At 39.0% G+C, this 21,480-nt stretch overlaps 3 protein-coding genes across 5 annotated transcripts in view; all 3 read left to right on the forward strand.

Moving 5' to 3' along the window:
- acsl6 (acyl-CoA synthetase long chain family member 6) overlaps window positions 1-12,568 on the forward strand; it is a 54,487-nt gene extending 41,919 nt beyond the window's left edge. For both annotated transcript variants that reach the window (XM_012879434.3, XM_036134022.1), the window contains exons 12-21: window positions 3,473-3,607; window positions 3,839-3,973; window positions 5,269-5,364; window positions 5,639-5,711; window positions 8,472-8,560; window positions 8,762-8,878; window positions 9,014-9,157; window positions 9,304-9,405; window positions 9,513-9,584; window positions 11,326-12,568. In XM_012879434.3, coding sequence (XP_012734888.1) covers window positions 3,473-3,607; window positions 3,839-3,973; window positions 5,269-5,364; window positions 5,639-5,711; window positions 8,472-8,560; window positions 8,762-8,878; window positions 9,014-9,157; window positions 9,304-9,405; window positions 9,513-9,584; window positions 11,326-11,466 — 1,104 coding nt within the window. In that variant the 3' untranslated portion in view covers window positions 11,467-12,568. The remainder of the gene's footprint in view (window positions 1-3,472; window positions 3,608-3,838; window positions 3,974-5,268; window positions 5,365-5,638; window positions 5,712-8,471; window positions 8,561-8,761; window positions 8,879-9,013; window positions 9,158-9,303; window positions 9,406-9,512; window positions 9,585-11,325) is intronic.
- A 2,844-nt stretch (window positions 12,569-15,412) lies between these two features.
- On the forward strand, window positions 15,413-20,638 carry LOC105937877. 2 transcript variants are annotated; one of them, XM_021324970.2, is made up of 8 exons: window positions 15,413-15,631; window positions 16,598-16,695; window positions 16,899-17,220; window positions 18,470-18,595; window positions 18,686-18,728; window positions 19,206-19,261; window positions 19,337-19,368; window positions 19,467-20,638. In XM_021324970.2, exons 1-8 carry the CDS (start codon window positions 15,541-15,543, stop codon window positions 19,845-19,847), a joined length of 1,149 nt encoding a protein of 382 aa, XP_021180645.2. In that variant the 5' UTR covers window positions 15,413-15,540; the 3' UTR covers window positions 19,848-20,638. The 2 variants fall into 2 exon arrangements, with proteins under 2 accessions (XP_021180645.2, XP_012734872.2); XM_012879418.3 differs by having other exon boundaries at window positions 18,689-18,728.
- Window positions 20,639-20,976: 338 nt separating this feature from the next.
- fnip1 (folliculin interacting protein 1) overlaps window positions 20,977-21,480 on the forward strand; it is a 40,861-nt gene continuing 40,357 nt past the window's right edge. The window contains exon 1 of the mRNA XM_012879431.3: window positions 20,977-21,176. Coding sequence (XP_012734885.2) covers window positions 21,085-21,176 — 92 coding nt within the window. The 5' untranslated portion in view covers window positions 20,977-21,084. The remainder of the gene's footprint in view (window positions 21,177-21,480) is intronic.

Consider the following 21,480-nt stretch of genomic DNA (forward strand, 5'->3'; position numbering starts at 1 on the left):
TTTTTTGAACGCATTTGACAGGAACCAAACTTCGAATTGTTAACCACCTGCAAAAGAATTGCACATAAGTCTATAACTGGGTGTTAGCTGGTTGTCATCGTGTTTTGGAAATGAAAAGCAGCAGTTTGAAATGTGCCCCACTGCTACTGACTGACTTCCTGTGCTGCTAATTTGAGTAACGGCCTTTCATAGTTTGTCTCTCATGCGGCTTTCAAGTGACCTGAGAAGTTATGCAATACTATACAATATAAAATAAAAATAAAAAGTTGATAGTTGACAAAAAAACAACAACATATTTATCAGTTTTCAAACATGGAAATAATAATTGTAGCTCTTGGAAAGCCCTAATCAAATAAATTACGAAAAGATAATTTTAAGGTATTTGTAATATCGCATATATGCAATTAACAAATTAATATTTCGGGTTGGCTGCTGCAAATGCTGAAAAGCAATACAGGTACCAAGTGAGATTGGGAACTTTAGAAATGAAGTCCCTTCTTGGTCTGCTCTCCCTGATCCCCCTTTTTCTGTGTCGCCCGGTGGGATCGCCCAGGGCCCTTCTTTTGACCATCTAATGCACAGATGCCATGGAGAACTTGAGCCTGTTGAGGTTGAGGGCTCTTGGGGGTGGAGCTCTCCCTCCTCATTGCTGCGTTGTCTTGGTGCACAGTGCTTGTGTCCTTGGCGTGACCTGGCTCTGGTCTTGGGTTGGACTGTAGTGGATGTTGTGACGTGTTGGGTGTCTTGGTGCCCTGGCTTTCCCCTGTGTGTGGGGTAAGGCTGTCCTGTGGGCGTGTCTGAGGTCCTGCTGCTTGGGGTTGCTTTTACCGTTATGGCCACTCACAAAAAAATGTTGATGAGATAAAAGATAATCTTAAATCCTTATTTGCTGTTGCTTTAAATAACTTGACTTAACTGCATATTTTCCGGGTTCAGCACATCTGAGTAAAAGGAGAGCAGGGACCCACTCAAAACATGCAAGACCGTGGGCCCTGAGGGCCAGAGTTGGGAACCCCTGCATTTAATTTTCATTAAAGCTTAATAATTCCAAGTGTACAGACGTTCTCCATTGTGCCCTCAGTTTACGGTAATTACATTAACAGAGTCCCTTGCACACATAAAGTGATAACACTACTGAAACATCGCTTTAAGGTTCCTCTTTTTCTCAAAATGCCATGAAACTCGGGAGTGTGGTAATAAACGGCATGACATTTACGGCAACTCTGATTACATAGGCATAAACTGGCACCCGTGTGAATGACCAAGTAAGTTTATCAGAAGTAGTGAGGTTATCTGTGGTTTTTATTAATGTGCTCATTAATCACTGTACTTTTTGTCACATTATTGCAAACACAAGCTTGAATGGGTTTCAATAGAACCAACACAATGGATCAAAGTCATTTTGAAGCGGAAGGAACTGGATACATTTTCAATATTTTAAAAAACAAGCTGTAAAGCTTCTTATGCGTGTGTTTTCATCCCTCTTTAAGTTCTACCCCCACTCCCCATACAAAATCCAGAACAATCAAGTAACTTAAAGGGATCCACCATTAGTTGTAACAATAGACTTTATGTGAGAAATATCTACTTTTAAATGTATAAACAATACAATAAAAACACTGTAAGTTGTTTAGTTTTGATACATTTAAATAAAATATTGTCACATGGACGTTGCCATATTGTTTACGCTGAAATGTATTCTGGGTAGATGATGTATGCTAGGTCCTATAGCGCTAGCTCCGTCCAGCCAAAACAGCAATGAGCATCGTTAAACCTTTTCACTTTGAACCGGAGCACGACAATAATAATAATAATAATAATAATAATAATAATAATAATAATAATAATAATAATAATAATAATAAAGCACTTTGTGGATGAAAATAGTCGGCACGGCAGGTGGTTTTACCCTGCGAGGGTAACCCCCACCTGTTGTCATCCATTTTTTTTGTACGATTAACTCAAAGTCTTCCGGAGAGAGGCGTTAAGAGCACAAATGTGGGTACTTCGGAAGTTGTGTTCTTCCAACGGTGCTGTTTTTTTTTCATGTGGGAAGCAGCGAAGACCCACCTCACTTTTTCTGTTGTTTTTGTAAATTACAGCCAACAGCGACACAGCGTGGCATTGTCTAAATTTACACCGCCAAGCGCAATATGATTAAAAAAAACATCTCGGATAACTCTGTAGGTTCCAGTCCAGTAGGACCTAACCGCATCTTCAACCCAGCATGCATTGCGCAGGTGAAAAAAATGCCGACCTCCATGGGGGAAAAATATAACAAAGGATTTAAAATTTATGAATTAATTGTGAGTTTTTACACAGACAGTAAGTTTTAAGTTAATAGGGAAATTTCAACATATTTAGGCCAACGTGTTCAACTGATCAAGGATCCCTTTAAGCAGTAACGTAACAAGTAAATAGAGTTATCCAATGAACAGGTTAATGCCAACTAAATCTGTGAAGGCCTCAGTTTATTGGAGAACTTAATGAGTAAATGGCATCATCAAGACCAAGGAACACAGAAAACACATCAGGAAGAAAGTTGTGAAGAATGCTAAAGCAGAGTTGGGTTTTAAAACAGTATCTGAAGCTTTTAACATCTTTCAGACAGCTGTTTAATACTGCGTCAGAAACCAGACCTACTAAGACGTAGCCACCAAACTGAAGGGCAGTTTTTGATGCCTTAAATCCACAGTTCAAATGGGAGAAACTGCACTCTACAAATATGACCTTTGTGGGAGAGTAGCAACAAAGAAATCATTCTTGAAAGAAAATAAAATGTTTGGTTTTCAGTTTGAGGCAAGCCGTATGGGGACCTGGAAAACACAGTCACTGTAAAAGATGGTGGCGGCAGCATCGTGCTGAGAGGATGTTTTTCTACAGGAGGGACAGCAACTGTGGTCAGATTTTTTTATTTACCAAAACAATCGATAATAATAAATAATTGAACTGTATTGATCTCACAATGGAGAAATTCACTTCTGCATCTTAACCCATCCCCTTGGGGAGCAGTGGGCTGCCACTGTGCGGCGCCTGGGGAGCAATCTGGGGTTAAGGGTCTTGCTCAGGGACCCAAATTTGCCATCACTGGGGATCGAACCAGGTACTTGCATCCTTCTCTGAGTGCAAACACACTGCTCTAACCACTCGGCCACGACCCAATAATCATGCATCTCTGTGCCTAAATTTTGCTTCCATCCTATGTGCTGCTTTATCTTTGTCTGACACATAAAATCTGACCAAAGTACATTAGGGTTTGCGGTTGTGACATGAAACATGGAACAGTTCTAGGCGTGTGAATGATTTTATGAGGCACTATTGTAAGTTCCATTAATTTTATCATCTTTTTTTTTGTAATATTGAGAAATTATTAGTATGGTCGCATATTGAAAAGTTTCCTTAACACGACAGGATTTAGTTTGCAGATACCTGATCTTTAGGGTAACTGTGTTTGTTCTGTCTGCCTCTGCAGAATGTGGTCTACTGCCATGGAGGTCGGATCGGGTTCTATCAGGGCGACATCCGGCTCCTGCCGGACGACATGAAGGCCCTGCGGCCAACCATTTTCCCCGTGGTGCCTCGGCTGCTCAACCGCATGTACGACAAGGTGAGGTGAACAAACACGGAAAGTTCTCTTTTAAACCTTGAGGTGTACAAGTAAGCTTCCACAGTTCCCACAAGACGTTTGTTGGAAAAAAACTAATTAATTACACAAATTCCCAAATGTATTTTTAGGCAGTTGGGTCCACTAAGTGGGTAAATAAATAAGTAGCTAAAAACCAAAATTCAGACCTGGAAGGAAAAACAATCCAGCTGAAAATATCTTTTTTTTTTTCAGATTTTCAACCAGGCAAACACCCCGCTGAAGCGCTGGTTGCTCAACTTTGCTGCCAAGAGAAAAGGAGCTGAGGTCAGCAGAGGTATCATTCGCAGCGACAGCATCTGGGACAAGATCTTCTTCAGTAAGATTCAGGTAAATGCTGTTTCATTCCCCCTAAGCACCATTGCAAAATATTGTCTCAATCCCAGTCTGTGCATAACCTTTTCCAAAGAGTGAGTAAGAATGAAACTAAAATTAAAAAAAGTTTTTTTTTTTTTGGCTCCTTAGCCCACAAAAATTTAAAGTTGCCCTGAAATAGCTCCCTGAATTCCTTTAATAAGAACAGCATGTTTGTTTTTTTATTCAGTGCCCTTCACATATTTTACTTATTTTATCTATTTATTTATAAATCACTTTAAAACAACCATGGCAGGGACAAAGTGCTGCATATAAAAATGATGAAACATTTAAAACATAAAACAATGAGGACAGACAGTCAAAAACAATAAAAGAATCAATAAAACCGAGTAAAAACAAGGAGAAGGCAGTGGCCACGTCACGCCATAGCGATGCTTATTTCCATACCCCTTGTCATTATCTGGCAAATATGGTTTAAAATTCATCAAATAAATGAATCCGTTAAACCATTAGTAAAATTTTTAAACGGAAAATATGTAAAGAAACCCAATTTTAATTTGTGTGCATTTGCTCACCCTGAAGGAAAAAAAATAACTTACCTTAAGAAATTAGTCAATGGTGCCTCCATTTGAACTTCTAACAGGTTATTCAGGAATTTCTGTTTAGCTTAAGTGCAAATATGCAAAGACGAATACCCCCCCCCCCCCCCACACACACACACACACACACACTGAAACATGGCAGTGGCTGCATCATGCTGTGGGGAATTCTATTTTCAGCAGGTACAGAGGAAGCTTGTCAGAGTTGATGCAAAGGTTGATGGAACAAAATGCAGGGCGCTGATTGAACCCTTAAAGGTTGCAAAAGGCTTGTGGGTCGCGCTGAGGTTAACACGCTGGCACTGTAAAAAAAAAAAAAAAAAAAAAAAAAAAAAGAAATGGGAAAGGCATGAGAACGTGCCATTCAAGAAAGGCAGGTATTGGCCAATCTTCCAGAAATAGCTACTTGTAAGTAATAAATTGCCTAATCTCAGTGTGAGATGATGCTGCTGCAAAAATATCTTATTTTTAGGGCTTCTTGCACATTTCTAGCAGGAGTGGCAATAAGTGTGGAGGGTGCTGAGGTTCTTTAAATGAAGCCTGAATCAGAAAAAGATCCCTGTGACGTTTATTATTTTTTTAAAAAGAGATACATCGAAAAAATGTCTTCAAACTGGTGTAGCTTTTTTCCCAAATTTCTGCCCAACATCTATTTTGCTAACAACAGTGAGATTCCTCCCTCTGATTAATATATGTCTCATGTTGATACAGGCGAGCCTGGGAGGCAGGCTGAGGATGATCATAACAGGAGCAGCTCCTACCTCACCAACCGTCCTGAGCTTTCTCAGAGCCGCTCTAGGTTGCCAGGTCAGACAAACGCCCACCACCACCACACACATACCAGACATATTTGACATTTACTGTACACGACAGGCATGGCTATAGATTATCTGATGATCTAGTGGTGCGGAAAGCAGCAGACATTTTTTCTTTAGAAGAGATTTCTGAGAAGGCCAAATTTTGTTTACCATAACATTACAGTTCATCCACAGACACTTTAGTGTACCTAATCTGCACAGCTCAGCAAGACTGTACAACAGTAGGACAGTATTCTCTCTGAATTTCCCACGTCTCTGCGTAGGTGTATGAAGCGTATGGACAAACGGAGTGCACGGCTGGCTGTACCTACACCACACCTGGAGACTGGACCTCAGGTGAGCCTCTGCGTTTGCCTTGGAAAAGACAGAGAGATCCTAATCTCTGCTCAAACCTGAGCTCGTTTACTCGACTCAAGCCGCCGAGCGGAGGTCAAAAAGTGATGACAGCGAGCCTTGACGTTGGGCCGCAATCAACCGGCCCGCATAAAAAGCGGCTTGATTAAAGTCATTATGGTCGTAAACCTCATAAAGGCAGTTTGTTGTTGCTGTTCTGCGTGAACGGCTCCACTCTGCGGTTGTGTGCTGCGTGGGTGTCATGGTGATGTAACAGCTCAGACACTCTAGCTGCGTCTCCTCTTTTCTGTGTAGATGATTTATGGAGGCGGGGGGGAAAAATGTGAGTGGGAGGGCAAGGAAGTCCATATACAGTTTCTAAAAAAGGAAAAAAGTGGGAGCGGCCTTGTCCATTAAATGGAGATGAAAGAGCTGTTCAGTCTGTTTGCTTAGGTGATCTCCCACATCTGCAAGCAGGCACAAAAGCTCGGCAGCGGTTATATTGGCCTCTATTGTTGTACTTTAATGACCACTCTTTGCGATAAACTCCCAGTAATATTCCCTCTGGAGTTTCATGCACAAGGGTCCTAATTTGAAACTGCTTTCTACACAAAGTTACACGTCAATACCCAGCTGCCGCATGCCATATATAATAGGATATTTTAAATGAAAACGATTCTGATTTGCAGAAGATGTGTTGATTTCTCCAGTTAGTCATTTTCTAAATTACCATTAAGGATTGTAAAATTCTCAGAGTTTGGTGTTGCTGAAATACACGGCAACTCTGCATCAGACAGCAGGACTGTGAAGAAACCTATGGCCACCACTCACATTGTTCTTACAAGGCCCTGCACTGAACGTATTCATTGCCACTAAGCCTTCGCTGATCTTATTCATGTAACAATTACAGACTTTAATGCAGAGTCTATCTCAGAACTGTCCTTCCCCCTGTTTAATTGTCAGGGTTTTATGATGTAAAGGTGAGATCATAGTGCATCACAGCTGATACCTCTTTTATTGTGGTCTTTTCCTGAAGAATTAAATAGAAAACGCAAGCAAATCTTTTATGGGATTTTTAAAAGCTACACTAACCTGGTTTATCAAATAGATAAACAAGATAGACTTACACTTATTGGTCCAGCTTTAACATCTGCTCTTTAAAAGACAACTTTGCGCATCACCAACAGATCATCATAGTCAGAGTGAAACATGGAGGTGGTAGCATCATTATCTGGGGTTGCTCTGGGGTCGAGTTTTTTTTTTGTCACGGGTGACATTTAAGAGTTCAAAAAACATTTCGTTTTGACCCAAAACATTCATGTGATTTCTAGTAAGCCAATGACGGATCAGGATTTTAATTTTCAGCTGCAAAGCGGGTCCAAACATACATACAAGTCTAAATTATAACGGGTTCATTAGAAGAAAATATTGCATTTTGGAATGGTTTACCAAGAGTCCATTCTCACAGAAAATATTTAGGGTCACCTAGAGTAGTCCGTGGACAGGAGGTTCCCACACTATGTCCCAGTTTGGAGAACTTTTGCAGGTAGGAGTGACAATTATTACAAAGTCAAGATGTAGGATGATGATAGACTCCTATCACAAAAGACTGAGGGCTAGTTTTGTTCAAAATGTGGTTCAATATAAAATTAGCACAAAAGAGTGCATTCCCGTTAAAACAGGCATTTGTGGCTTTTTTATTTTTTTTTACATTTTCCCCTTTATAATTTTTTTAACATCACAACAACATGGCATTTTAAAAGAAGATTGTACACTTCTGAGAGCCACTGTACTTCAATTGGGATTTTGTGTGATAGGGCAAAATAAAATAGTGGAAACCTGAAAATACAAGAAATAAATCATTCGATTAAAAAATATGTGGTGTAGACTTATATTCGGCCTGACTCTGAGGCTAATAAAACAAAATCCTGCACAGTTACTTTATCCTTCATGAAAAAGAGTTTAGCATTTGTCATTTTGCGTACTTGAATTCTCAGCTTAAAAGAAACAGGAGCAATATTTTAAAAAGATAAAACAACATTGGTATTTTAAACAACATTGTGCCACATGTGATGGCAGAAATGGAATAAAGGTTTGTGGTCGTAATGTGACACTGCACTGCAATTTTCTCCCAAGGAGCCAAACATTCTTCTAATGCTTTTAGAACAGAAGTTAATCTTGGCTATTAGTTTGACTTCTTTTTAGTATTATTCAGCCTAGCAAATAACTTTGCATGGTGTACAAAAGAGTATCAACTGAAGAAAAGGGAATGATAGGCGAGGCTTTGACAATGACCCAAAGCAGATGAACAAACAGTACCTAATCATTGTGTCCTGAGAGGTTCTACGGAAACCTTAATCCTTCATCAAATTTACCTTTCCAGACATCTTTTCCTCTGAGGACAAAGTTATTTTCTTCAGCATATCAAAGTGAAATCAACATTTTTTTTATTTTATTTTTTGCTGCAACAGGTCGCTTAAGCATACAGTTTAAGATGTGAGATAAGATAAAGTTAAATTTAATCCAAGATTTTTAGAGTCATGTAGTTTTTACAGACATCTGTGCTTCAACATGTTTTTGAACAGTAGCAGGAAATACAACTCCTGCACAAACCAGTAATGAATGTAGTGCAACATCGCCCCCTGCTGTTCACTTCTCAAATAGGTGTACAGAGTAATACAGATTTATTTGAATTTATAGGAAAATGTTACAAAGGAATGCTACAAAGTAGACTTATTACTGTTTTATCTACCTGGCTAATAGGTCATGTTGGTGCTCCGCTGCCATGTAACCTCATTAAACTGGTGGATGTTCCTGAGAAGAACTACTTTGCATCTAAGGGTGAGGGAGAGGTAAGCAGTGATCTTTAGCATAACTGCTCATTTGAATTGCATATAAGGTTTTATTTAAATTACTCCAATCTCAGAGCTTTCATACTTTCTTTTTTTTTTTTAGCATTAGTCTATTTTTTTATTTTTTTTTGCATACGAGTCGGTTTCTGTATGTTTCATATCAAACATCAGTCCCGTGTGTATTTAAAAATTTTCCTTCAGGTCTGTGTGAAGGGACCAAACGTATTCAAAGGCTACCTCAAAGATCCAGAGAGAACGGCCGAGACGCTGGACACAGATGGCTGGCTTCACACCGGGGATATCGGCAAATGGTTATCTGTGCGTACATGAAGCTCACAGCAGACTATATCCGACTGTATCGCAAAGAGATGTTCCAAAAAAGCTGTTGTGATTATACGAGGATTTTTTTTTCCCCCCTCATGTTTGCTTTGTTCAACCCGTCTCCTGCTGTAGAACGGCACGCTGAAGATCATTGACAGGAAAAAGCACATCTTTAAGCTGGCGCAGGGTGAGTACATCTCCCCCGAGAAGATCGAGAACATCTACATCAGGAGTGAACCTGTGGCACAGCTCTACGTTCACGGGGATAGTCTGCAGGTAGGCCTCTGTCATGCTAAACCCCGCAGTACTTTGATGTGACAGAAATCTGCAGCTATAAACTGAATGCAGTTTGTAGCTTTTCACGCGGGATCATTTGTCTGTGTGTTTTCCTCCTGGGTCGATTCTGTGACCGCTTCCTCCAGTCCTTTTTGGTGGGTATCGTGGTTCCTGACCCTGAAGTGATGCCCGGGTGGGCCAAGAAGAAAGGCATTCTGGGCACTTACAAGGACCTTTGTAAAAACACGGTCGGTCAAACTTTTATAAACACTAATATATTCTGTAACTGATTGAAATTGAACACAAACACATATATATATATAAACACACACATATGTATCTTGTCTGTTAATAGGAACTGAAGAAGGCCATCCTTGAAGATTTGGTGCGTCTGGGCAAAACTAATGGCCTCCTTTCTTTTGAGCAAGTAAGACATTAAGTCCCATTTTTACACATATTACCAGGAACTTTTAACCCACGATCTTGTAATGAACTCCAACATTCTTTGAAACCTCCTAACATTCCTCTCAGCCTATCACTCAGAGAGCAAAAAGGCAGATTACGAAGACCCAAATTTCTGGTGACGTGTCTTGTGGTCAAATAGAAATACAGTCAAAAATGTTTAGCCCTTTTGGACATACTCAGATTTGGAGGAAAAAGTGAGAAGCTTACGAGAATTGAGAACAGCATCTCAGCTGTGAAGTACGGGGGATGGCAACATCCTGCTGCGTAAGATTTCTGCTGGAGGAGGTACTGGTGCGCTGAGGAAAAAACATGTCAAAATATTGATGCAACATCTCAAGAAGTCCAGGAAGTCTTTTTTTTTTTTTTTTTTTTTGCCTTTAATAGGGGGGAAAAAGCTACTCACGCAGCCAAATAAGTAAAAAAGTGGCTTAAAGATAACAAAGTTAGTATTTCAGTGCATGGATCACAAACCCTTATCTCTGTGGACAGAGCTGAAAAGGTGTGTGCAACCAAGTCTGTCTCAGCTGTCAGGAGAAATGGGCCGAAATTCCCACAGGCTATTGTGAGAAGCTGGTGGACGGACACCCCAAATTGTTGAACCAAGTCATGCATTAAAAAATGTATCGTAAACTGCATACAGAACTATAGATAAACTTCTAAAAATGAACAAAAATGACCTAAAACAATTATTTGTGGTACTGTTCTGGCAATTCAGTTCGATTCAATAAAATGTTATTTATATAGCGCCAATTCATGATACACGTCATCTCAAGGCACTTGGCATTTAAGAAAAACAATTTTTGTAATTCTAAGTGACTTTAAACAGAAAAGTTTAAAAAAAAGTGCGGAAAGCTGTTTAAATACCTTTTTATTCATATAAATATTGAAACGTTTGAAGAGTTGTTCAAGTAGGACTCAAAACCAGCCTTAAAGCAAGGAGACAGAATTCAAGCAGCTCTCCCTCTCTGTACACTGCAAAAACTGATCTAAAAATAAGTAAAATGTTCTTAAAGTTAGTGTATTTGTCCTTGATTTAAGCAGGTAAATAAGATTATTTGCCAATGGAATGAGTATTTTGACCCCTAAAATAAGATAATTAGACATCCTGCACTTGAAATAAGATGATGGAGATGAGTTGTTCCTATTTTATGTGAAAAAATCTTATTCCATTGGCAAAACATCTTATTTACCTACTCAAATCAAGGACAAATACACTCATTTTAAGAACATTTTACTTATTTCAAGTTCCGTTTTTGCAGTGTAGAGCTGTATTTTCTTCTTATGTCTTTTGGTTGCCTCTGTCCAGCAGTTTCATCATCATGTTCTTGAACGTGCTAACAAATTTCCGAGGGTTAGAAATTGGGCACAAATTTGTGCCAACAGGACAAAGACCCAAAAGACTCACTGGTATTGAAACAGTAAAAATCCGCTGACAATATGTTCTGGAGGGACCATCCATATAAAGTCGCTCCATCATCAGAACTATTGAGAATTTGCGGACTAAATAAAAGCTTGGTCCTTTCCAGTAAACCTATTCTCCCAGGAAGAGTGGTTAAAAAAATCTACTCAGAAAAATCTAAGTTGATGGCCACAAAAAGCTTGTGGCAGAGAGGGGGAACCTGTAGAGGGACATTTAACCTAATTCACAATAGTTTCAAAGTGCTCCCTGTCTAAATGTTCATACTCCCATTTCCTTTTAAAAGGTGAAGAACATCTACATCCACAATGAGATGTTCTCCATCGAGAACGGCCTCCTGACCCCGACGCTAAAGGCCAAACGACCTGAGCTGAAGGAATTCTTCAAGAAGAGGATCGACGAGCTCTACAGCAGCATCTCCTTGTGAAGGCCACCGCGACCTCGTTTTTTTCCTTTGAGCATCCTGACACAAAGATCTGTTTTGACCTGCAGTGGGACAATTCTGCATCTCATGAGCCAGAACATGCTTTGGGAAAGTAAACCAAAACCTGTCCTAAATGTGGAAGTCTTAAATTGGCGGTTTAGAAAAACCTAAACAAGGAGAAAAAAAGGAAAAAAATAACAGGACGGTGCACATTGTCATAATTATTTCTCTTACGGATGCATTTACTGAGCTATATGCTTGAGGGGGGTCGTTTAACTTTTATTCTGGGATAACTGAATGAGTGTTTTCCTTTATGGCATGAATTTGCTGCGTTAAAACCCAGTCAAAACGCAGGCGAGTCAGTGTTTAACACTGCATCCTCCGACAGAGGCAAGCATGGAGCTGCACATACCGCACATGCAAAGCAGTTCTTTCCTTTACGTCTTTAGCGAACGACACAGTAGATGCAAAAGAAATACATATGACAATGTGTGTTGTTGCATCTGTTTCATACCGTCTTTTGTGGCGTTGGTTTTAAATCGGGCACATGCCAACACTGCTACCTGCTGCTGATCCAAACAAATCACAGCTCAGATCCTCGAGGCAGAAAAAAAAAAAAAAACACACCTCAGCGCTGAGCAGATCATCTGTTTCCTGTCCCTCTCTTCTCCCTTCCCCCCTCCTCCAATCAGCCGGACAAACGACAAGTGTATGACCCCAAGTTTGATGTAATTGTGTGTAGAATAGCTCCAAGAGATATCTTAAAGCGGGAAAACAAAAGACGGTATTTCAATCAAAACTTCTATCACAGCGCAGACTGACACATGTAAACCCACCTTTCAGAGCTCCTGCAAATCTTTCAAATCACCGTTCTGTTTTATGCGGGGGGCGTTCCCCCCCCAAATGAAACTGTTTTTAACTCATCCAATGCAGGGAAAGTCATCACTACGCGACTGTGGCCAGACATTCAGCATGCATGCACTTTTTTTGAATGTAAAGAACTGGTCCAGGTGTAACAACAGCTATCTCAGCTGGTGCAATCGCCGCGTTATTTTATTTTTTTCCACACATTCCTGCACAAATAATAGGTCTGGTAGAAACAAAACAACAAAAAAAACAATGAATGGGTGAATGAATGAATGCAAAACCAGGGCTTAGGGCAAAGCATGCAGTTTGCCATGCAATGCTGAGACCATTTTGGCTTTCGATGCAAACGGTTTTTAACATGAGGCGATGTGCAGCTGCCCTCAACCGCCGTTAAATTGCTGGGTTATGTAACTCTGGTTAAGGTAATGGAGGGCTAATAGAACAAATGACAACTTTAAACCATAGGGTACGTTTGTCTGAAGGGTTTATATATAGTAGTAATGCATATGCTTTTAAAGTTGATTACCGTCCCAAAGCATAAATAATGTGGATGTACATAAATAAGGACAGGTAGATGTAAGCATATTTATTAAAATCAACCATTTGAATGATTTTTTTTTTCTTTTTGTTCATCTCTCTTTTTTTTGCGTGTAGTAGGAAGAATTGTACTTTATTTATTTATGTATTCTGATGTACAATGGAATCAGCACCATATCCTTGTAATGATTGATCGCTGCAAAACGGAAAAGGGAGGGTAGGGGAACAGGAGCAGGGCAGTGAAATAAAAGATATTCTGGAATGATTTTAAACGAGTCTGTTGTTTGTTTTTTGTTCTCTTGAAAGGTTAGGCTTTTGTCAGTCAATAATTTAACTGGGGAAAGATAATCTAGGACCCCCCACCACTACCACCTCCAAAGTAGGCATGGGCAAGTTACCAGTATTAAGGTTTTAAAAAAATATGTGGCTCCAAAACTCACTTTTTTTTTTTTTACATCATACCTTTCTTTTGAGAAGATGCAAGAGAAGGTGAGTGACCAGCCATGGTAACGAGGAGTATAATAATATATAATGGTGCATTGCACACACACACCTCACCTAAGGTCCCACCACATAATTTCACTTGGTTGAGCCAAACATCGACTGGGCCTGTGCAACTCCTTCACCTTTTTCTATTCAGCCGATGTTTTAACCATTTGCTGCTGTATTTGGGGTCAATGTTTTGGTCATGACTCAAATTCAGCCCAGCTGTTGCTGTTGGACAGACGGCCTCCCAACCAACTCTAGAATATTTCTGGTATAAGTTCATGATCAACAAAATGACGGGCTGCACATGTCACATAGCTGCAAAACAAGCCCAGTCAACACCTTCTTGTTTTTCATTTGCTGTCCTGTCAAGCATTTCGGATTTCCTTGTATATGAATGGTGCAATATAAATAAACTCTCCACCACCTTGCATGACAGTCGGGAGATGTTTGTATTGATATGTGGAGTTAAGATTTCGGCTTTTTCTCCTTTTTTGTGTATTTATCCTGGTCCAAACATTTAGATATGGGATTCTTTTATATGTTCTTGTTTAATTATATTTGTTTGGTGGTAATAAATTACATGGGACGACAGCTATGAGGTGTACTAGACCACCTCTTACCGTCACAGTAGCCAGATGTTGGTCAAAGAATTGGATGCATGTCTTGAAATGTCTGTTTCTCTATGCCTGTTTTTTTTATGGTTTTCATATTAGCATAAAAAGGAAATAAAAACAAATAAAATTATCTGATCTTCCATTTTTTTTACACAAAAACTGTAGCTATTTCATTTTAATACTTTGTATTTGAATTTGAAAATTGATTACCTCTTGTTTTTTTGCTGTTGTTTTTTTTACATTATTTACAAATATATATACCATATGCCTATGGTATATAACCATAGGCTGTGCTCAAGGTAAGGTACCAAATACAGAAATAAATGTACAGAAAACAAAAGGTCACAAATCAAATTCTTCACATAAGGCTTCAAGCTTTATAGCTTTATAGTTAGTTTTTGAGTCCAAAAAGCAGCTCAGATAGGCCCTGAAAAGAGTGCACTTGGGCTTTTGTTTTGTGAATTTGCTGGCATGTATGAGAAATTTAGCTAACAAAATAAGAACATAATGAGACGTTTAGCACCAGGTGTTTCAGCACTACAAACATCGAAGAAAACCTGTTTAATATCCAGTGTAACAAGAGAGATGAGAATATTAAGGTCACACCAAAAAGTTTTATTTTACTAATTGTGCACTCCCACAAAAAAGTAGGTTAATTTTTCATTTTCAAGGTGACAAAAGGAACAAAGAGGATTGAGATTTGGGATATATTTAGTTAGGACTGAATTAACAGGATAACATCTGTGGACATTTTTTAAGAACACTTTCCAAACTTTATTTGAGACAAAGAACTTTCTTGGCAACAGCCATGTCTCTTCCCAATCTATATCAGAATACAGATTGTTCCAGAACAAAACACAAAAAAGTTTAGTTTGCTTCTCTAATGTGTTCGTTTTAGGTTTTAATATTAAGAAATCGGTCAGCATTTCTGGAAATTGTGGATATTGCAGGTAATTACTTGTTGGCTGTGGATATTGGTCAGTTTAAACGTGCTGGGATGGCATCTAGGACAATGGTAAATTATTTAGGGGTTACTGGGATGCTGTATTCAGAGCAGAATTCCTCATATCTAAATATTTGTCCCTCCTTATTACATAGTTGTTTTACAAGTAATATTCCATGATCCACACAGTTCTTAATAAATAATGATTTGCGGTTGTAGCAAATATCCTGGTGCCTCTTGTTTCTTAAACGCGTCTAGAATATCGCGTTACTGCCCCCCTGTGGTCGGCAACGGTACTGTTCACTATGGTTTTAGTAGTTTCCTTTTGGACAAAATGTCGCTAAAACTGACAATCTGCATCTACAGAACAGGAGGAACGCTAGAATTTGCTCTTTTGATATCTATCAACGTTTAAGACATCTAAAAAATGGAGCGCGAGAGCAGAAAGCACACCTCGAGCAGAAAACGGTAACTAACGACCCAGGGCAGGTGTGCGTGGTTGCTAGGCAACGGTCCAAGCACGAGAAGTTGGCTGCTGAGCAAATCTATTTTATATAGCTCGTGCTGTTTATCTTAAAACTGCGTTTAAAATAAGAGAGGGAAACCGGAGAATAGGGTTGAAAGGAAATGGATCGACACAGGCGCCACGTTAGAGGTCGTCGTGGGTTGCCTTGCAAGCGAGATACACCCGTAAGGCTGGCGACAAGGAGGCGAGAGAGTAAGAAACTGACGTAAAACCAAAGATTTTACCTGACAGGGGTGGACTCTGAACACTAAGTCATCTGGTACTTGGATAAAACTCTAGTTTGCTGCTTTTAGAGAAGCAAGACCTCCCTTCTCAACAGCATTTAATTCTGTGGTTTCTTATCTAAATAACAGAATGCCTGCACTCAGACTAAATAATTTCATAATTTTCACATATCAAATTAAAGTTTCACAGACCACAAACTGCGTTTTAAATATTTTTTTATCTGAATTTGCAGAATTATTTCAATCAGACTTGACTAAAGTATGTAGTAAATAGTTTTTGAACTCTCAACGTCATGTGGTCCAGTGTATAAAACTACATGAAAATATATATATTTTTTGAACTTTACTAAATTAAATAAAGTTACAGCCTGTGCTTTAAGTGGTATACTATCAGTGTAACCCAAATCAGATTTCATTATTCATTATTTCATTTTTCCAATTGGGCTTTTTGAGCTCCACTGGGACGTCCTTGTAAGTCTGTTCCAATGTGGCATTTGATTAGAATAGTCATTGGACACAGTGCAAGGAAAATGTTCTGCCAAAAGGATGTGTCAAACCTAGAATACAAGAACAGAATAAAATAACTTTGTTTTGCAGCCCAGGGAGAGAGAACAAATCTCTCTAGTCTTGGGACTTAAAACAAACCAGTCAATCAATTTACCCGCCCCAAGACTCTAAAACTCTCTTCCTTTAGATTTGAAACTGGTGATAGTCTCTTCCCTTTTGTTTTCAATAATATAGAAAAAAAAGTTTCACAAAACCGAGAAGGCCCATTTTAAACTCGGTCAAGGTTTGACCTTTCGTATCAAAAGGTAATCCAGAGTCCTAAAAAGAAGTCATGAAGCTCACTTTAGTATTCCCCTTAGAATGTAGGCAGGGTGTGGTGGTAAATTTACATCGGTCCAATATTCCTCTCCTCCTTCTAAACTTTCAGAATGTAAGAAGCTGGTGGCCATCGAGCATTATGACGTATTACCAGAAGAGCCGCAGGAAGAAGAAATAAATGATTCCAAAGTCCAACCAGTAATCCTGGTGAGGGTCATTTTGACTTGTAAAAATGTATATACTTTGTTTAATTGGTGGATAAGAAACATATTTTTAACTAAACATTTAAATTAGTTTCACTAATCCCATTTCAATATATATATATTACAATATTAAAAGTTGTGGTGCTACTTAAACAGTCGGTGTTTTCCTAAAAATGAGCTTGGTTTCTTCTGCTTTTATATTCACAGTTTAGAGCTTCTGTGCCGTGCTTAAGCGGCTCTGGGTTTACTGAAAACACAAGAAGCCACCCTGCTTCGTCTGTCACATCGGGTTTTAAGGAATCTGGCTCCCAGAAACCGTCAAGAGAAGTTTACCCGGCAGTTCAGGTCCCACTCATTCCAGGGGCCTCTGAAGGTTGTGGTACTCCAGAAAGTGGGACATCTTGCATCGAGGAGACAGAATCAAGTTTAAACTCAGAGGATGATGAGGAGGATGACCACGTTTCCTCCTGTGGCTCAACAACGCTTAGCAGCTTGCCCTCCCCAGAGATCTTCAGAAAAGAGATGAGTGGTATGTCTATGGCATCCGTGGTTTGAAAAAGTACACCATAAACATTTTAATAGTTTCGTCGTGTTGCAAACCAAACTGTGTACTTTATGAGACAGACCAACCGAAAGCAGCACAACTGTGAAGCGGAAGGAAATCAGAATCAGAAATAAGTTTATTGCCAAGTAGGTTTGCACTTGATACAGAATCTATAGCTATTTTTACACAGTAGACTGTGGGTTAATGTAACGCAGAAGGCCCGGAGATGCTACGTTGGTGTAGCTTGTAGGTCCTGAACGGGGGAAGGAGAGAAGCAGTGTCAAATGTCAAGGGGGGCTGTGGGCCTTGTTGATAAAGCTGGTAGCGGATGGGAAGAAAATGTTTGATGGTTTTCACTTTTTTTAATTTAAAAAAAGTGTGGAATGAATTTTCATTCATCCCCCTTTAGTCCTATACGCCTAAATGAAATCCAGTGCAGCTAAATTGCCCCTAGTTAGTAAACGGGTCGAACAAAAAACACCACATGTAATTAATCTCAGTTTAAATACCAGTGGTTATGTGACATGGGTTTGATGAGGAGCATTTAAAAAAAACAGATCCAAACAACTTTGGCTGAGCTTCAGGAGAACTTAAAAGCCTGTTTAAAATGATTTGTAACGTTCTAAATGTTTAAGTGAACATCCATCATCTGAAAATGGAAAGTGTGTGGTACAACTCCAGATGTTCACCTTCGAGCAGAGCCAAAATCCTAAACCTAGTTACATACTCCTGTGGTAAGCCCAGTCAAAGTCCAGGACTAAATCTGAAAGAGAATCCGTAGAAAGGCTTAAATGAATTTTCACACAGGGTTTCCATCTAGTCTCCCTGAGTTTAGACAATGTTACCTTAACATGAGAAAAAACGGTAGAGATGTTAGAGACTAACTAACAACAGCGAAAGGTAGCTCCACAAAGTTCTGACTCAGGGAGGCCTAATACAGATGCAGGGCAAACTTTTCAGACTTTTTATTTCTAAAAAATATATAAATAAAGAATATTAGAGTAATTATGAAAAACATGCACCATTTTTCTTTCATTGTACAGTTATGTGCTTCTTTGTGTTGATCTGAGACATAAAATCCTAATGAAATACACTTAAGTGGTAGGTTTTAACAACCACTTAAGTGGTTTTAACATGTTTGAATATTTTAGCAAGGCAAGAGGCAAATATCCAGCATGATAAAACAAGGTAATCCTAATAAATGTTTCTGTCTTGGTTTGTCTTGACAAAACAGCCGACACCACTTGTCCCAAAAAGGATGAGTTGCTGGGTGTCCATGTGAAAAATTCCACCTTGTTGGAACATAGTGACGCGCAGAACATTCACATGCACCATCCACCCAACCTTTCTACCATCATAGGTAAACGTCAACACTCTTCAAACAGTACGAAAAGTTACAGTCCCATTTCTGAAAACAGCAATGTCTGATTTACTGCTACCTTTGTTTTAGCAGATGCTTCTACGATCCTTGCTGAAAAGATGTGTGAGATCAGGTAAGTGTTTTATTTGACGTGAACCTAACCAGAGACTTAAGAACACAGCTTTATCTACTGATTAATGGCTTTAATTGAGATTTAACAATTTTATTATTTTTTTTATCCGACGTAGAGGTAGTCGTTTTGAATCCAACAGAACATTGTGGGAATACGAGATTATTCTCGTTCATGCATTTAAAGACATGTCTAAATTTTACTGAACTCGAATAAATTGCATCAAAGTACATCCTGGTGGTTAATTTGTTTATAGAGCAAATACAATGAGGATTCATAGTTCTAATTCATTTAATGAATATTGAGCTGCCAATCGCTAGACTTAACAGAGTGAAAATTGGCCAATTACAATCTTGTGTTTTTCACCTACTTTTTTCTTCTTACACTCCTTTAGAAAAAAAAATTCATGGGAGCTAACACTTTAATTAACCTCCTGTAATGTGGCTGACCAAAATTTGACATATTTTTGTTTCTATTAAGCTACCATAAACCTCCTGAAGATGAAAGTAAAACAGACAAAAGCACACATAAATCAGGTAAGTTGCCAAATTTAATGAGGCACATAGTTTTATCTATTAGTTTATTATTAATTTTTCCTTTTTGACTTGCAGGTCAAGCCTTTGAGCGGGAACCACAACCAAAAGTAAGTTTCGATTATATTATTTATTTTATTTTATTTTTCACACATTGAAATTGTATAGGATTCATGATCATGTTCAAAAACATAAATCCTCTCTTCAGCTCTCAGAGAGAAAGCCAATTTTCTATAAAAAGAAGGTTTGGTTTAAAAGCCCCATCATAACTAAGATTCAAAAAGCTAAAGACGTCACATCCTCTCCACCAAGCAGCGAAAACACCAGCAGTTCCTCAAGTGCTCCCCAAAAAACAAAGCCTCATCCCATGACATCACCAAGAAGAAGTTTGGTCAGCTCTAACGATGAAACATTACCTCTTGCTGTGACGCTCAAAAGGCCTGTGAAAACGTGTTCAGAAAAACCAGTGTTCTTTCACTTTGTGAACGACAGTGACAGGGAAGCCTTTTTTCAAAAGATGAGAGAAAGAAGTGTCAAACTCAGAGATGCTGTATTTTTTCCTTTCATATTAGACACGCAGAACCCCTAGAGTTGACCTACAGTTCAGTCTGAGATGTTTAGGTGAGAATAAATGCTAATAATAGGAGATAGGCAGTGAAGGAAAATGGGTAAATGGATTACTTCTACAAATGGCCTTTGACAAAACAACAAAGCGCTCCTTTCAAGAAAAAAAAAATGCATTGTACCTGGATATGGTCCTTATACGCACAAAACTCAATGGACCTGTAATCAGCTTCACGGGGTAATACTTAAAGAGAAAACCTATTGAAAACACAACAGCCTCACATTTATGTTTGTGTCTGAATATGATATAAGTAAGAGTTAAACTTAAAACAAATCTCTCAACTTTTTCATCACCGTAGCTGGTAAACGCACTTTTCATGGGTCTTTTCTGTGTTTGTGGTAGTTATTGTAAACAGTGTCTCAGGAATTTTGCAACTTTAATACATCATATTTTTAATTTGTGGATTCAAATGCTCAGTTGATGCTCCAACTTTCCAGTTTTGCATGAATGCAATTAAAACTTACATAACAAAAAAATCGCCACTAGATGGCACATTAGTATACTTAATAGCCGTTATGAGTATACATGTACCATTCACTTTTTTTGTGTTTTTTTTGTTTCTTTTTCTGTTTGTCTGTATTTTGATGTACATTTTTGCTGCTTTTCCTTTTCTATGTGTTTAGTTTGATTTCAAGAAAAAGACTAAATGTAAAATCAAAATGTGCAAATGTATGTCAGCTTTTCATTGTATTTGTCTGTATATGTGTGTCAGCTTAAAAAGCTTGCTGATTTAAGAGTTTGAAATTAAACACTGTTTTTGCATTACGAGTTGAAAACACGTATATTTGTTCACCCATTTTAAATATATAAATATATAATTAATTAATCTTAAGTATATTTTTAATGTGCAGGCATTTATTGGATGACTGCCCGTGTGTTGCCAGCTGGTCAGTGGCCGAATTTAAATGATTTCTGTGAATAAATTTTACGCCAACACGATTCCCGTCAAAACATCAACACGGCGAGCACAGGCACCACATGGTTACCCTCACTAAAAATATCAGCCAATCGCGTAATTCCGTCTTGGGAGCCGCGTTCGCGTCCGGCCAATCAAAAAAAAGTAGCAGGTTACCAAGCAGCCCCTGTGACTAATGCCTGTCATATGACTCCGACACCCATGGAGACAGTTACAAGGAACGAGATTCGCTCCTGGATGTGAAAACAAAAGAAAGCGTGTACCGAATTCATTTTTGGTACAAAAATGCCTCCGACCCTCTTTCAGAAACTTTTTAACAAGAGAAATGCGCTGTCGTCACCGCCACCGAGATGTGGCAAGGAGGACCCAGCTTTCAGGTACATTTTGTGTGTGTGTGTGTGTCAATGTTTGTGTGTAAACGTTGGCTACGCTAACCTTATTTCTGATTTTAGCTTTGTCGTGTGGGTGTTTAACGGGTGTCTGGGGGGTACGTGCTTTACATTAATGGTAGGGTGTACGCAATAGACGTGTATAATTTAGTTATTTCAACTTCAGTGAGGGCAAACTCCCCGAAGACGTGGGAGACGCTGTTAGCTAACATGCTAACGCTAGCGCAGAGCGAGGCTGCTGCACGCGCTGTGATGGCTCCATTCCTTAGCAACCGCTCTCTGCTCACCTACC

This window comes from Fundulus heteroclitus, unplaced genomic scaffold (genome assembly GCF_011125445.2).
Source record: "Fundulus heteroclitus isolate FHET01 unplaced genomic scaffold, MU-UCD_Fhet_4.1 scaffold_72, whole genome shotgun sequence".
Lineage (NCBI taxonomy): Eukaryota > Metazoa > Chordata > Actinopteri > Cyprinodontiformes > Fundulidae > Fundulus > Fundulus heteroclitus.